The following is a 16,514-nucleotide window of genomic DNA, read 5'->3' as shown; positions in this document are numbered from 1 at the left end:
GAATTGTCTTGGATCATTGTATTGGTGAGAGTAGCCAAGAATTTCAGAGTGGATCATTACAACATTGTGGTTACTGTGCACAATGATATCCCAGTTCTTCTTACTTAACTTTACATCCATTCATATAGGTCTTGCCACATTTTTTTTTTCCTGAAACCAATTCCCGTGTTATTTCTTATAGCATTATATTACTTTATCAAAATCACATGCCATAACTTATGGAGTCATATTGATGAGCATTATCTCAATTTCTTTTTTTTGACACCACATAATGATCTGCTGTAAATATTTTTTATATATCTAGCTTCTTTCCCTTTTCATAGTAATATAGCTGGATCAAAGAGTATGCCCTATTTTATAAAACTATGAGAATTGTTCCAGACCATTCTCTATCAATTTGCTACTCTATCAACAATTCATTAATGTACCTATTTTCCCTCATCCCCTCTAGCATTTCTCATTTCTTATAAGCGTGATGTGGTACCACAGAGTTGTTTTAATTTGTCTTCTCTAATTTATAGTAATTTAAGCTTTTTATATGAATATAGATGGCTTCAATTTCTTCTTCTGAAAACTGCTATTTATAACTTTCGACAACTTATCAATTTGGGAATGGCTCTTATTTTTATATGTATATATACATTTGACTGTTTTCTATATGAGAAATGAGGCCTTTGTTATAGAAAATGGCTGTAAAAATTTTTTTCTATCTTTTAGTTTCCTGATTATCTCTTTTAGCTATGTCTGTTTTGGCTTTGTTTGAGGTCATGATTGTTTTTTTTTTACTTCAATTGACCCAACTAGATAATGCTCTACCCTTTATTTTAACTTTATTTGTGTATGTTTCTCTTTCAGTGTATCTCTTGTAAACAACAAATTCTTGGATTCTGGTTTCTAATCAGTTCTGTTATATGATTCCATATTATGGATTATTTCACTCTATCTGCATTCATAGCTATGATTACTAATTATGTATTCCCCTTCATCTGATTTTCTTTTATTTATCCTTCTCTTTTTTATCCTCTCCCTGTTCAAAAACCTGTTTTGGTTCTATTGCTTCTCTTAATCTACCCTCCCCTTGATCACCATCCTATCTTTTTTATTCCCTTCCCCTCCTATTTCCTTTTTAGATAACATAGACTTCTTTACCTGAGTCTGTGTGTGTGTGTGTGTGTGTGTGTGTGTGTTCCTTCTTCCTTCTTTGAAGCAATTCCAGTGAGAGGAAGGTTTAAGCATTGCCCAATTCCCTTTCATTTCTCCCTCCATATTGAAAGCTCTTAGTTATGCTTCTTTTTTATAAAATAAAAATTTTCCCATTCTTTCTCTCCCTTCCTCGTCTCCACAGTGCATTCCTATTTGTTTTCCTATTTTTTTAAATATATTTTAGATCATCCCAATATAGTTGATTTGCTATACCCCTATCTACTGATTCAATCATGCCCTCTGCCTATATATACTTCTAAGTGCCCTAGTAATGATAAAATTCTTAGGAGTTGCATATAACATAAAGAAATACAAACAGTTTAACTTTATTAAATTCATCATGTTTACCTTTTTTTATATTCAGCTTTTTATGTTTCTCCTGAGTATTTTGTTTGGATGTTTCTATTTAGTTCTGGTTTTTTCTTGCTCAGAAGTCTTCTATTTCATTAAAAAACTGTTTTTCCACTAAAAAATATACTCAGTTTTTCTGGGTAGGTGACTTTAGTTGTAATCTTTAGCTCTTCTGTCTTTCAATATATCATATCTTAAGCTCTCCATTTGCATGATCCTGACTATGTTTCCATAATATTTGAATTGTTTCCTTTTGGCTGCTTGCAATATTTTCTTCTTCACCTAGCAGATCTGAAATTTGAATATAATATTCTTGGGAGTTTTCATCTTGAGATCTTTTTCAGGTAATAATTGATGGATTTCTTTTAATTTCTTTTTTACCCTCTGTTTCTAGGATACTATGGGGAGTTTTCTTTTATATTTTCTTGAAATGTTATGTAGAGAGTCTTTTTTCATTATGATTTTCAGGTTGTCCATTAATTCCTAAATTTTCTCTTCTCAATCTGTTTTCCAAATCATTGGTTTTACCAATTAGATATTTCACATTTTCTTCTTTTTTTTTTTAATTAAATAAAAATTTTATTAAGACTTTTTATTTTCAATACATATGCATAGATAATTTTCAACATTCATCCTTGCATAACCTTGTGTTCCAAATTTTCTCCCTCTGTTCCCCCAACCCCTTCCCCTCAATGGCAAGAAATTCAATATATGTTAATTACACATTTTCTTCTATTTTTTTTTTCATTTGAACTTTGGTTTTTTTGGTTTGTTTGTTTCTTAATGTCTTGTGGAGTTATGAGTTTCTACATATACAATTCTAATTTTTAAGGAATTACTTTCTTCAGTAAACTACTGTACCTTTCCTGCCCACCATCCATTTCATGTATTCTAATTAAATTTTCTTTTCTTTGATGAATTTTTATCTTTTTTTAACACTAGGCCAAATCTCCTTTTTAAGTCGCTATTATTTTTAAATTTTATTTGTTTATCTAAAACTAAAGACAAAATTTAAAAATAATAGAAAAAGAAAGACAGAAAAATAAAAATAAAGCATTGTTACATGTTCTGTGGAACACGGGGGGGAAGGGGATTTTCAAAATATGTAATAATAAATTGCCTTTTCAGAAAAGTATATGTAATAATAAAAAACATTATATTCATGACTGTTCATCTTTGCTTCCTTATACGTTATTCTTCTGTTCTACATTTTTTTTACTTTATTTTTTTACTTTATTTCCCCCCTTTTCATAGCCCCACCACTTCCCTGAAGATGTATATTCATATCTACACCTTTACATATATCTCTAACATACTTACCCTATATACATACACATACACACATATGTACAGACATAAATATATTCACATTAACATATCCATATACATGCATCTAAAATAATATTAACATGACTGGCATATAAAGTAGATTTCTCTCTTAAGTTATTAGTTTCTTTGGTATATTTTTGTGTGTCTTTCACAAAGTTTATTCTCTTTTCATACTATCACTCTCATTTATTTGTCCAATTTTTCCTCTACCACTCTTATCTCTTCAAGGAATTATTGATGGTTGGGCTCCAATTAGCATTATTCTTTGACGTCTTCATTGTACCTGTTTTGACATTTTTGTTTTCTTAACTTGTGTCTTGATCTCTTTTACCACAGCTTTTTTTTTTTATGATCAAGTTCTCTATTTTGATTGGTTTGCTAACTTCCTCGAACTATTTCTTCAGTTTGAACTTTATTAAAATTGACCTCTGTTCAACTAGTGTAGAGAAGCACTGTGCAAAATTTAGGCTTTTTTCATCCTGGAGATTCAGGTATCTCTAAGATTTTAGTGCTTTCAAGGTGATGTTACCTTGTGTTTTTTTCCCCCATAAAACCTCCTCTTGGTTTTATTTATTAGTTCAATAGGTTTTTTTTTTCTTTTCAGTTTTATTAATCTCTCCTTTGTCACAATTTTTAATTTGGCATTTAATTGGAAATTAAATTTTTTTCTATCTTTTAGTTGCCTGATTCGTTGATTTCCTCTTTCTCTGTTTTATTCATGTAAGCATTAAGAGATATAAAATTTTCCCTGAGAACTGTTTTGGCTGCATCTCACAAGTTTTGATATGTTGTCTTATTACCAACATTTTTTTGTATGAAATTGTTGATTGTTTCTATGATTTGTTGTTTGAATCACTCATTCTTTTGCATTAGGTTGTTTAATTTCCAATTAGTTTTTAGTTTTTTCCTGACTCTTTATTAAGTGTAATTTTTTATTACATTGAGATGTAAAAAGGATATATTTAGTATTCTGCCTTTCTGCATTTGAATGTGAGGTTTTTATGCCTTAATACATGGTCAATTTTGTATAAGTTCCATACATTACTGAGAAAAAGGTATATTCCTTTCTATTCTCATTCAATTTTCTCAGTACTCTATTATATCTAAGTTTTCTAAGATTCTAGTCAGGTGGTGTTATTTTGGGAGAGGTTGTGGTCACTGCTCTCTTGATCTGTCATCTCATTTATACCTAGGAATGGCCATTGCTGTCCTGTACCTGCAAGTATTAGTGCCCTTGGTACTGGTCTTATGACCAGATTGTCTTCTTTCCTGAAGCCACAAATGCTAGTACTCCTCTTGATCTAGGAAGAATTACCAGTTGGAAACTTCCTTGCCTACATGGAACTGTTCTTATGGCAATAGAGTTTTTGATCAATACCAGTTGCACCAGGGCTAGCAAAGGTCCCTGTAATCTTTCTGACTAGTCACCTGACTTTTTTTTACTTCCTTTAGACTGAGAGTTCCCAAAGCTGCAGCTTCTATGACCACTCTTCAAGTCCCACAATTGTTGCTCCTGCCACACATTATGGACCTATACCCACTCAAGCCACCTTAGGCTAGACAAATATCTCTCTCTAATCTTTTATTGACTCTAAACTCTAAAACTTATTTTGGAAGTTGGAACATCATGTTGGAATAGTTCAATGGGGTCCTGGTCTGTTCATAATAGCTATACTTTCTTCCAGGATATTCTCTTCCTTAGCTAGAAATAAATGTCTTATCATAAATTTGGAGTATACAGGGGCCAAGTGGCCTTCTACCTCATATCTCTCATTTTATATGTAGTGGGAAAAAGAGAAATGAGTTGACTTTGCCCTGGATAAGTTAATATAAATAACTGAAATTAAGACCAGAGTATAAAGGAAGAAAGGGTAATCAGCAGTATCAAAGGCTGAAAGATATCTAGAAGAATGAAGATTGAGAAAATATAATTTGTAATATTGAAGAAAGCAGTTTAGTGCAATGATGAGTTTGGAAAATTATGAGAGGTTTAAAGAGTGAGAGGAGAGAAAGTGGAGGTCATTATTGTAAATCTCCCCCCCACCCAAGGAGTTAGCAACAAAATGGATAAGAAAAGTATGATGATAATTATTGGAGATGGAAGGATCAAGTAAAAGTTTTTTGAGTATTGGGGGAATATGGATATGTTAGTAGGCAGTAGAGAAGAATCTAGGAAAACATAAGAAATTAAAAAGAAATGGTGGTAAAGGGATGACAGAGGGGATAATCCATTTGAAGGATGGTATGGAATGAAATCATGTATATAGATGAAGGAGTTAATGTTGGCAAACAATAGAGGTACCTTTTCATTTGAGACAGAGGTAAAGGAGAAGTTATGAGAAGAAGTCATATGAACAAAACAAGATGGAGGGAAAAGGGAGAAGAAAAATCTTGTGGCAAATAGCCTCAATATATCCTGTAAAATATAAAGCAAGTTATCAATGTTCTTTAAAAAAATTCAATTGAACCATCACCCTTAGTTCTATATTTCTTCTCCTCCTGCTTCTTTAAACCTCTTCAGAAGACCATTCATTAAAAATTGCCTCCATTTCTCTTCATCTCAACTTTGTATCTGCATTAAGTGTTCTATGATCTAGCTTAACTGAAAATGACTTCTCTAAAATTATTAAAGCTCTCTTAATGACAATACCTAAGACCTTTTTTCAGTCCCCATTCTTCTTGACCTCTTTAGAATGTGACATTGTTGATTGCCTCCTTCTGAATATTTTCTCTTTTCCTGACTTTTCATGAAATCACTCTCTCTTATTTTCCTTACTATGTATTTGATCACTTCAATGTCTACTTGAACATTAAATATGTTGCACACCCTAGTCATGAGTTCCTCTCAGGCTCTCTCATGATCCTGAGAACAAATATTCATCACTTACTGTGGGTTCAATTTGCATCTATGCAAATAATTCTCGTATTTGCTTATCCAGTCCTTCTAAGGTCCAATCCTCCATTACCTTCAACTGGATGTCTTATCTCAAACTTAGTATGTCCAAAATAGAAGTCATCGCCTTTCCTCACAAACCTCTCCTCTTACTTTCCTATTATTGTTGAGAGTATCAACAACTTGCCAGACACCCAAGCTTACTATTCATTTCACTTATCCACCTATCCAGTCTATTCTGGAAGCTTCTAGTTTCTATGTTTATCAGATTTTTCTTCAAAGTGAGCCACTTTCTACTCAAAATTTAATCAGTATAGGTTATAATTCCTTCTTGCCTTGACTGTTCCTTTAAACTATTTTATTAAAAATTTTAAGTCCTCTTAATTTTGTTTATCAGGGTTTAATCTGTTCTATGAGTTTCAGAAATTTTATTTTCATATATGTTTTGAGTTCTTTATTTTCTGTTTTCTAATTTTCAATTGCATACCTAATTTGTTTCTCTTTTTCTTCCTTTTTTTTCATTATAGCTTGTATTGACAAAACATATGTATGGGTAATTTTTCAACATTGACCCTTGCAAAAACTTCTGTTCCAACTTTTTCCCTCCTTCCCTCCACCCCATCCCCTAGATGACAGATAGTCCCATACATGTGTGTTAAAGTACATGTTAAATACAATATATGTATATATATTTATACAGTTGTCTTGTTACACAAAGAAAAATCGGATTTAGAAAGAAGGTAAGAAATAACCTGGAAGGAAAAACAAAAATGCAAGCTAATAATCACAGAAAGACTGTACATGCTATGTTGTGGTTCACATTTATTTACCAGTGTTCTTTCACTGGGTATAGCTGGTTCTGTTCATTACTGATCAGTTGGAATTGATTTGGATCTTTTCATTATTGAAGATAGCCACTTCCATCTGAATTGATCATCATATAGTATTATTAAAGTATATAATGATCTCCTGATTCTGCTCAGTTCACTTTGCATCAGTTCATGTAAGTCTCTAAGCCTCTCTGTATTCATTCTGCTGGTCATTTCTAACAAAGCAATAATATTCAATAACATTCATATACCACAATTTATTCAGCCATCCTCCAATTGATGGGCATCCATTCAATTTCCAGTTTCTAGCCACTACAAAGAGGCCTGCCACAAACATTTTTGCACATGTGGGTCCCTTTTCCTTCTTTAAGATCTCTTTGGGATATGAACCCAGTAGTAACACTGCTGGATCAAAGGGTATGCACAGTTTGATAACTTTTTGAGCATAGTTTCAAATTGCTCTCCAAAATGGTTGGATCATTTCACAACTCCACCAACAATACATCAGTGTCCCAGTTTTCCTACATCCCCTCCAACATTTGTCATTATCTTTTCCTGTCATTTTAACCAATCTGAGAGGTGTGAAGTGGTATCTCAGAGTTGTCTTAATTTGCATTTCTCTGATCAATAGTGATTGGGAACAAATAATTTCAATTTCTTCATCTGAGAATTGTCTGTTCATATCCTTTGACCATTTATCAATTGGAGAATGGCTTTATTTCTTATAAATTTGAGTCAATTCTCTATATATTTTGGAGACGAGGCCTTTATCAGAATCTTTAACTGTAAAGATATTTTCCCAATTTTCCCTTCTAATCTTATCTGCATTAAACAGACAATAGTTTGTTTTGTACAAAGGTTTTGTTTGTACAAAAGCTTTTTAACTTGATATAATCAAAATTTTCAATTTTGTGATCAATAATGATCTCTAGTTCTTCTTTGGTCACAAATTCCTTCCTCTTCCACAGGTCTGAAAGGTAAACTATCCTATGTTCTTTTAATTTATTTATAATCTCATTCTTTATACCTAGATCATGAACCAATTTTGATCTTATCTTGGTGTACAAGTGTTAAGTGTGGGTCAATGCCTAGTTTTTGCCATACTAATTTCCAATTTTTTTAGCAGTGTCAGCGAATTCTTATCCCAAAAGTTGTTTTTTTTTTTGACATATTAATCCCAAAAGTTGGGGTCTTTGGGTTTGTCAAACATTAAATTGCTATAGTTATTGGCTATTTTGTCTTATGAACCTAACCTATTCCACTGATCAACTAGTCTATTCCATAGCCAATACCAAATGGTTTTGGTATTTATAATATGGTATTATAATTTATATATATTTTATATTGTATTTATATTATATCATGTATATATATATATATATATATATATATTATATATATATATATATATATATAATAGTTGGTTTATAGTAGTTTATAATATAGTATTATATAAGGTACAGCTAGGTCACTTTCATTTGATTTTTTTTCGTTGGTTCCCTTAAAATTCTTGACCTTTTGTTCTTCCAGATGAATTTTGTTGTTATTTTTTCTAGGTCATTAAAATAGTTTCTTGGGAGTCTGATTGGTACAGCACTAAATAAATAGATTAGTTTAGGTAGAACTATCATCTTTATTATATTTGCTTGACCTATCCAAGACCACTTAATATTTTTTCAATTGTTTAGATCCAACTTTATTTGTGTGGAAAATGTTTTGTAGTCTTGCTCATATAGTTCCTGACTTTCCCTTGGCAGATAGATTCCCAAATATTTTCTACTGTCAACAGTTATTTTAAATGGAATTTCTCTTTGTATTGCTTGCTGTTGGATTTTGTTAGTGATGTATAAAAATGCTGATGATTTATGTGGATTTATTTTGTATCCTGCAACTTTGCTAAAGTTGTGGATTATTTCTAATGGCTTTTTAGTAGAATCTCTGAGGTTCTCTAAGTATACCATCATATCATCTGCAAAGAGTGATAATTTGGTTTCCTCATTACCTACTCTAATTCATTTTATCTCTTTTTCATCTCTTATTGCCAAAGCTAGCATTTCTAATACAATATTGAATAGTAATGGTGATAGTGGGCAACCTTGTTTCACTCCTGATTTTATTGGGAATAGTTCCTGTTTATCCTCATTACATATGATGCTTACTGATGGTTTTAAATAGATGTTACTGATTATTTTAAGGAAAAGTCTATTTATTCCTATATTCTAGTATTTTTAATAGGAATGGGTGTTAGATTTTATCAAATGCTTTTTCTGTATCTGTTGAAATGATCATATGGTTTTTGTTAATTTGGTTATTGAAATAGTCAATTATGTTAATAGTTTTCCTAATATTGAGCCAGCACTTCATTCCTGGTATAAATCCTACTTGATCATGGCGTATTATTCTGAGGATGATGTTCTGTAATCTTTTTGATAATATTTTATTTAATATTTTTGCATCAATGTTCATTAGGGAGATCATTCTCTGTTTTTGTCCTATCTAGTTTAGGTATTAGTACCATGTCTGTGTCATAAAGGGATTTGGTAGGACTCCTTTAATCCCTATTTTTTCAAATAGTTTATATAGCATTGGAGTTAATTGCTCTTTAAATGTTTGGTAGAATTCATATGTAAATCCATCTAGTCCAGAGAATTTGTTCTTAGGGAGTTGATTAATAGCTTGTTCTATTTCTTTTTCTAACATGGAACTATTTAACCAATTTACTTCTTCCGCTGTTAATCTGGGCAACCTATATTTTTGAAGGTATTCATCAATTTCATTTATCAAATTTATTGGTATAAAGTGGGCAAAATAACTCCTAATTATTGCTCTAATTTCCTCTTCGTTAGTGGCAAGTTCTCCTTTTTCATTTTTAAGACTAACAATTTGAATTTCCTCTTTTCTTTTTTTAAATCAGATTTACTAAGGGTTTGACTATTTTGTTGGTTTTTTCATAGAACCAGCTCTTAGTTTTATTAATTAATTCAATAGTTTTTTTTTTTACTTTCAATTTTATTAATCTCTCTTTTTTTAAAAAAAATTTCAAGTTTAGTGTTTGACTGGAGGTTTTTAATTTGTTTCTTTTCTAGCATTTTTAATTGCAAGTCCAATTCCTTGACCTTCTCTTTCTCTATTTTATGCAAATAGGCCTCTAGAGATATGAAATTTCCCCTTATTACCACTTTGACTGCATCCCATACATTTTGGTATGTCATCTCTTTGGACATCCTCTTGCAAAGCTTCCCTTTCCTTTCCCCATTTTTCTTCTAGATCTCTTTCAAGAGCCTTTTTAATTTCTTCTGTGAGTGCCTTATGTGGTAAGGACCAGATAATATCCACTTTCGGATTTTCATCTAGAAACAGACTGTTTTTAGTCTTCTCAGGGTTTGAAATCTATTCTCTTTCAATATAGAAGCTATATATAGTTAGAGCCTGCTTTGCCTTTTTACTCATTTTAAAAACAAAAAACAAAAAATACTATGGTCTGCTTATGGGGCAGTGAGGCCTTTCCAAGATTCCTCTACAGACAACAGGAAATGGCAGTGAAATGGCAGTGGGACAGCAATGGCTGCATTGGGATTAGTGATTGCCTGCTGAGATCATGCTTAGTCCCTGCTAGTGCTGGATGGATGTGGCTAGATTTTGAGAGACTTTAACCTTTTGTGTTTATACCTTCTCTGTTGATCTACTGGCTTGCTGCCAGGGCAGAGTAGATCACACTGTGGTAAAGTTCTCCCTGCAGATTTTCTACTGGCAGAGACTACGCTCCACCTTTCTCTGATCTGCTTTGCATAAACTGTTCTCCATGCTCTCACTGCCTATCTGCCTAAGTCTGTGCCTGGCCTAGCCCTATTCTATCCCTGCTTACGAGCCAAAATGGATTTTTTCTGGTGAATTTTGAGATTATCTTCTGTTAGTAATGTGTTTTATTCCCAATATTTGTGGGTTCTGACAGTCAAGCACTAATTCAGAGGCTGAGTTTTGAAAAAAAGTAGTTTGAGGATAGAGGAGAGCTCAGAAAAAACACTTGCATCCTCTCCACCACCTTGGCTCCACCCTCCATTTCTCTTTTTTAATGAAAGGATTTGAAGACATAAATAACCATTATTGAGTACTTTTATTTTATCATTAAGTTTTTCTATATTGTATTATTGTTGTCTTTTCTTTAATGAAAATTCTTATTTCTATGACTTCTTAGCTCTATCAATTATTTAGGATACAATTAATCTCCAAGTTGAAAATACTTAATTTTTACTTAAGAATTTTTAATCTTGGAGCAGCTAGATGACTCAGTGGATAGAGCACCAGCCCTGAAGTCAGGAGGACCAAAGTTCACATCTGGTCTCAGACAATTAACACTTCCTAGCTGTGTGACTCTGAACAAATCACTTAACCCCAATTGCCTCAGGAGGAAAAATAATTTTCAATCTTGCCCACCCACCACCTCAATTAAAAATAGGAAAGAAAAACAAAATCATTGTAAAAAATATGTCTAGTTGAGAAAAGGAGAATTTACATTGGCCATGTCCTGAAATATTTGTCTCATTCTGAATTCTAAGCCCATTATATCTGGTCAATAGCATGCTTCATCATAAGTCTTCAGGAATTACAAATAGTCCTTTCAGTAACTGGAGTTCTTAACTATGTCATAGTATCTTTATACTGTTGTTATTGTATAAATCAGTCTCTTGATTCTGTTAACTTCATTCTGCATTGTTCACCAAGACTTTTCAATATCCTAAAATCATTCATTCATTCTGAAACTTAAGAGTCTTGCTGACTGTCAGATTCTAGTTATCTGATTCTAAATCTACAGTTGGCTTATTGTTTGTTTTGGTTCTGACAGGTTCCAGAAAGATATCTTTATAAATAGCAGGCTTATTTTGAGACCATAGGATGTTTTGCTTCTTAGGGGCTGCGTTGCCCCTTTCTCCTCCTAAAATTTGTGCTTTGGTTTGGGTTTTTGATTGTCCAGATACTGGGCTGCCTGAATCCTATGGCTTGGACTCCTACCTGGTTAGCTTTTCCTTACATCATCTTCCATTCAGTTTGGACTTTACATGCTCAAAATTTCTATAAAATCCTGTCAAGTCTTTTGGTGAAATTCAGGACTGGATAAAAAAACTCATAGATATTTGGTTTTCTTTATCACTGTTTCTTCTGGTACATTTTTAGCATTCACTGTTCTGTTGGTAGTGGTGGTGGTGGGGAAATCTAATCTGCTCTAAGTCTTAGTATGCTATCCTATTTCCTACAGTTTGACTCCAACCATTTGAGAATCATTATAACAAAACAAAGGAATTCATACCTACAGCTCACTGTCTAAAAACTTTCTTGTTGCTATTAAATTTAGGGTAGAAATTAATATAACATTTTCATGGGTTAAACTTTTCCAACTGCTCAGTTCACAAAAATATGACTGTTACTATATATGTTGGTATTGGTAATAAATATTTTAAGTCAATATGAGAGCAATATTAAGTTTTCTATTTGTTTTATATAAAATTTTTTTTGTCTTTCCACCAAAAATATAAAAAGCACAAAAATCTCAACAGATTGACAGATATTCTAATCAGCAGGTTTCAATTGTATTGTATTAAAGCTAAAATTCATATCATCCAATATAACCAGAAATATTTATTCAGTGCATAATTCCATTTAGTGAAACGTTTTCCAACCTATGTTGGCTTAATTGTATGTTAGCTACCAACTTTGTTAGTACTTTACCTTTATTTAACATGGATGATATATCTTTCATTCCTAGTGTAATATTTGCTTTTTAATACCTTATTCATTCTTCAAATCTCAATTCAATTCAACCTTGTCAATGAAACTTCTCTTGATGCTTGCAATTGGAATTCAATTAAGTTGGACTTAAAGTAAAATGTATTGAATGAATTAATGAACACTGAGCCTGTGGATTCCATATTTGAAGCCTCTGATTTAAATGACATAGCCTAATTTTAAATTTTTTGCCTTCTATTTAGAAACAAGTCTACTTGGGAGATGCGCAACAAAATTTTTTGAAGATTTGCAAGTCAACCTCGATGTATCAGATGATATTGCTGTTAATTATAGATGTAACTGGAATTCAGAATTCATAAGTACAAAATGTACAAATGGGAAATGGCTTCCTGAACTACAATGTCCAAGTAAGTCTTTTCTTAATTCCTTGAAGCAAATAAAACTTCTTTAACTTAAAAAAAAACACAAAATAGAAAACTTAGAAAACACCCATAACAATGCAAAAGATTTCTGTAGCATTTTGGGATTTTCAAGTGTTTTTTTTTTCCCAAAATCATCCTGTGAAGTAGATAATTCAAGTATTATTATCCATGTTTTGCCAATATGAAAGCCAAAGTTACAGAATGTTTTGGCTTTTCTGGCTTCACACAAGGCCAACAATTTATTTTTAAAATTGGTCATACCAACTATTTTTGTCTTAAATATAAATGGGGAAATGTTAATGTTATTTTGTTTTCCATTATTTCTGATGAGCTATTCTGTATAGGTATATGACATGTATATATTAACTTTCTTTTTACTTGCTAACATTTTTATTGACCTCAGTGAGATTTTGCTAGCCACAAATAACAGTTACCAATATTGGTATTAATTCTAATCAGTCATTTAGAGGCTAGGAGCATAGATATTTATGTCTTACAATAACCTTTTACTTAGGATTGTGTTTCAATAAGCATCATTTACATGCTACATACAAAGAACTGTAAGTTACCAAGTATGCAAAGATAAATATGAATTATTCTTTCAATGAATTTCCTTTCTACTAGAAATAATTTACCATATATGTAGGAAAATAAATACAAGATAAATTGAGGAGGGAGAAAATGATAATAATCTCTTAGGGGATAGGGACCCACAGAAGTCCGAACATGAGCTAAATCTTGAAATAATACTTGGTTTATAAGAGGTATAAAGGGGCTTCTATCATCTTTCAAATCTTTCAATGGTACTTGAATAATCTCTATAGTTGTCTTCCCTTTCTCAGTCAAATTTCTAGGAAAAGCTCTTAATATTTATTGTTTATACTTTCTTTTTTCTCACTCATTCAATATTCTTGCAATCATCTTCTAACATGATCACTCAATTGAAATTGTTCTCTCCAAAGTTGCCAGTGACCTTTTCATTGGTATTTTTTGTATTTTATATTTTTAATTAGTAGTCTCTTCTCTGTTCCCATATTTTTCAATCCTATTTAATTTGCTACTATTGAGTAACTTATCCTGCATTCTCTCCTCTCTGGAAGTTTTAATCCTGACTCTCCTCTAACCACTGTCTCATTTATTGGCTCATCTCAGTCTCCTTTAGTGACTTGTCACTTATTTCATTCTCCATAATCATGGATGTTTGCTCAGACTTTATTCTGGGCCTTCCTCTCTAAAATCATTCTTTTTCATTTAGTAATCATTTATTATGCACCTACTATGTATTAGTCACTGTACTAAGCCAAGTAAACTCACTAGCTCCCACTGATTTGATTAGCATTTCTGTGCAGATGATTCTTAAATAAAAAGTCCATTCTCTTCTCTAACATTAGTTACACATCACTAATTCCCTAATGGATATTTTAAGCTAGATGCTTTGAAACTATGTCAAGCTCAATATATTCATAACTAAACTAATTTTTTTCCACACACACAGCCCAATACTCTAATTTCCCAAACTTCCCTATTACTATTAAAGAAATTTCCATTTTTCCACTCTCCTACATGTGAAACCTTGAAATAGGCCTCAATGGCTCACACTCCTTCATCCTGCATAGCCAACAGTGACCAAATCTTGCCTTTTGAGTCCCCTCATCTCTTATATCTGACCCCTTTTTTCCACATACAAAATTATCACCCTAGTTCCATCAATACTTCTCACCTGTACTGCTGTAATTGCCTTCTTCAAGGTTTCCTTGATTCAAGTCTCTCCCTGATCTAGTCTATTTTTCACATTTATGCCAAAGTGATTTTCTTTAAACCCAGATCTGACTATTCATCAAAAGCCATGGCTCTCTATTTTGTTTAGTACAATAGTAAAGGGAAATACTTAGTATTCCTGATTTATAGATGAGGAAACTGAGGAATACCACAGTTAAGTCACATACTCAAAGTCATACATTTAGGAAATGTCTGGAGCTGGATTTGAATTCATATCTTCCTGATGCCAAACCATGTCCTCTGTCCACTGTGATATTCAGTGCCTTCTAGAATGTGGCAAATTCAAATAAGTAGAGTGTGAACATGGGAAAATGAGTTAGAAGAACAGTTTGTGTAGTTCTGCTAAAATTTAGAGAATGGGGAGTTAATATAAAATGATCTGCAAAGTTCCATAATGCCAGGCTAATGATTTTGTATTATGTTTTAGAGACAGGGGAAAATTGATGAATGATACTGAACAAGGAAGAGACATTTTCAGACTTGTTTATTTGAAAGATTATTTCAGTAATCTCCTATATGGAGGATTTCCTAAGAAGGAAGACTAGCTGTAGGGGAACTATTCAATAGTGTATAATAATAGTCTACTAAGAGCTTGTGAGAGCCATAATGACCCTGAAAATGGACAGGAGGAAGAAGTCAAAAACATTATGGAAATAGAATCATCAACACTTAATATGAAGAAAGAGAAGGAGAAAGGAGCCAAGAATGCCTCCAATCTGAGCAAGTTTTGCATGAAGTCCCCTTGCTATTCAATGCATGTTAAGACCTTTTGTACCAACTCTATTAGTTATCTTTCTACAGAAAGTTGTGAACACATCATTTATTTGATTGCAATTTTCTTCTGTCTTCTGGCTCTGTTTATAACAGCAAAGTCTAGACTAAGATGATTCAATTTCTTTAGGGATGGGTTAATTTGATAGTAACCATTTCACATTTAGTGTATTAGTGGTTAAACTGATATCTACAGGTAGCCCAGAAACCATATGATCCCTGTCCTTCCAGTTTGCCATCATCATTGCAGAAGCAAAAGGCAGTTAAGGAATACTGGGATTATTTTTCCCTGGCTTCTTGACTTAACATAACCTAAGAATTAATCATCAACTGTCCAGTATTTCCACATTTATTTAATCTTGTCCTTAAGAATCTTATAATTATTAGCCAGAACATCAGTTGAATTCTATCCCCAAGAGGAGAAACTGCTAGAGTCACTGTCTCACTATCATGAATCATAGGAATAGCATTTAGTGAGGAGTTGCCAAAGCTATCTGTAATTTAGAGATCCACAGAAATATTGAGAGAAAACATCTATTAGGAAATGTAGAGAGTAAATAGATAGTTCTTATAATAATTAGACCAATAATTTTGTATAACTTTTATAGGATGTCATCATTCAACATGAACCTGGCATGAGTTCTGTGCATGTGGCCCCTGATATACAAGTTAAACGTAATTGTTAATAATAAGATATGTAATACACAATATTAATATCTTCCAGAAATGAAATTATGTGCTCCTCCACCTCAAATACCTAATGCTCAGGATATGACCACAACTGTGAGCTACCAGGATGGAGAAAAAATAGTTATTATTTGTAAAGAAAATTACCTTCTCCGAGGACAAGAAGAGATAATATGTAAAGATGGACAATGGAATTCATTACCACGTTGCATTGGTTAGTACTTAATATCTTGCTAAATAATCTTCCTTCAAAGTAATGTTGACTCCTCTACATGTAATTTCTAGTGGCTTATGTGACAATTAAAAAAGTATAATTTTTAAATCCCCTGGAACTAAATTATTGTTTAGCAAATTTACTCTAAATTACTTTTTGAGCAAATTTGCTTCTTAGAAAACTGCTCAGGAAAGTGAGACAGAAGACAACACTGTTGTATTATTTCCTATTATATGAAAAGTTATATGAAAATATATCTCCATATCCCTACTTCTATAACATATTTTACATAT

The 16,514-nt window shown here is 32.3% G+C and overlaps 1 protein-coding gene across 1 annotated transcript in view; it reads left to right on the top strand.

The window, feature by feature from the left end:
• Window positions 1-16,514, top strand: part of LOC127562765 (complement factor H-like) — a 118,011-nt gene that overhangs the window by 80,615 nt on the left and 20,882 nt on the right. Inside the window, exons 15-16 of the mRNA XM_051998718.1 lie at window positions 12,591-12,755; window positions 16,045-16,221. Of these exons, the coding sequence (XP_051854678.1) occupies window positions 12,591-12,755; window positions 16,045-16,221 (342 nt within the window). The remainder of the gene's footprint in view (window positions 1-12,590; window positions 12,756-16,044; window positions 16,222-16,514) is intronic.

Source organism: Antechinus flavipes, chromosome 4 (genome assembly GCF_016432865.1).
Source record: "Antechinus flavipes isolate AdamAnt ecotype Samford, QLD, Australia chromosome 4, AdamAnt_v2, whole genome shotgun sequence".
NCBI lineage: Eukaryota > Metazoa > Chordata > Mammalia > Dasyuromorphia > Dasyuridae > Antechinus > Antechinus flavipes.
Note: the sequence above shows the minus strand (reverse complement) of the source record. Positions and strands in the feature narration are given on the sequence as shown.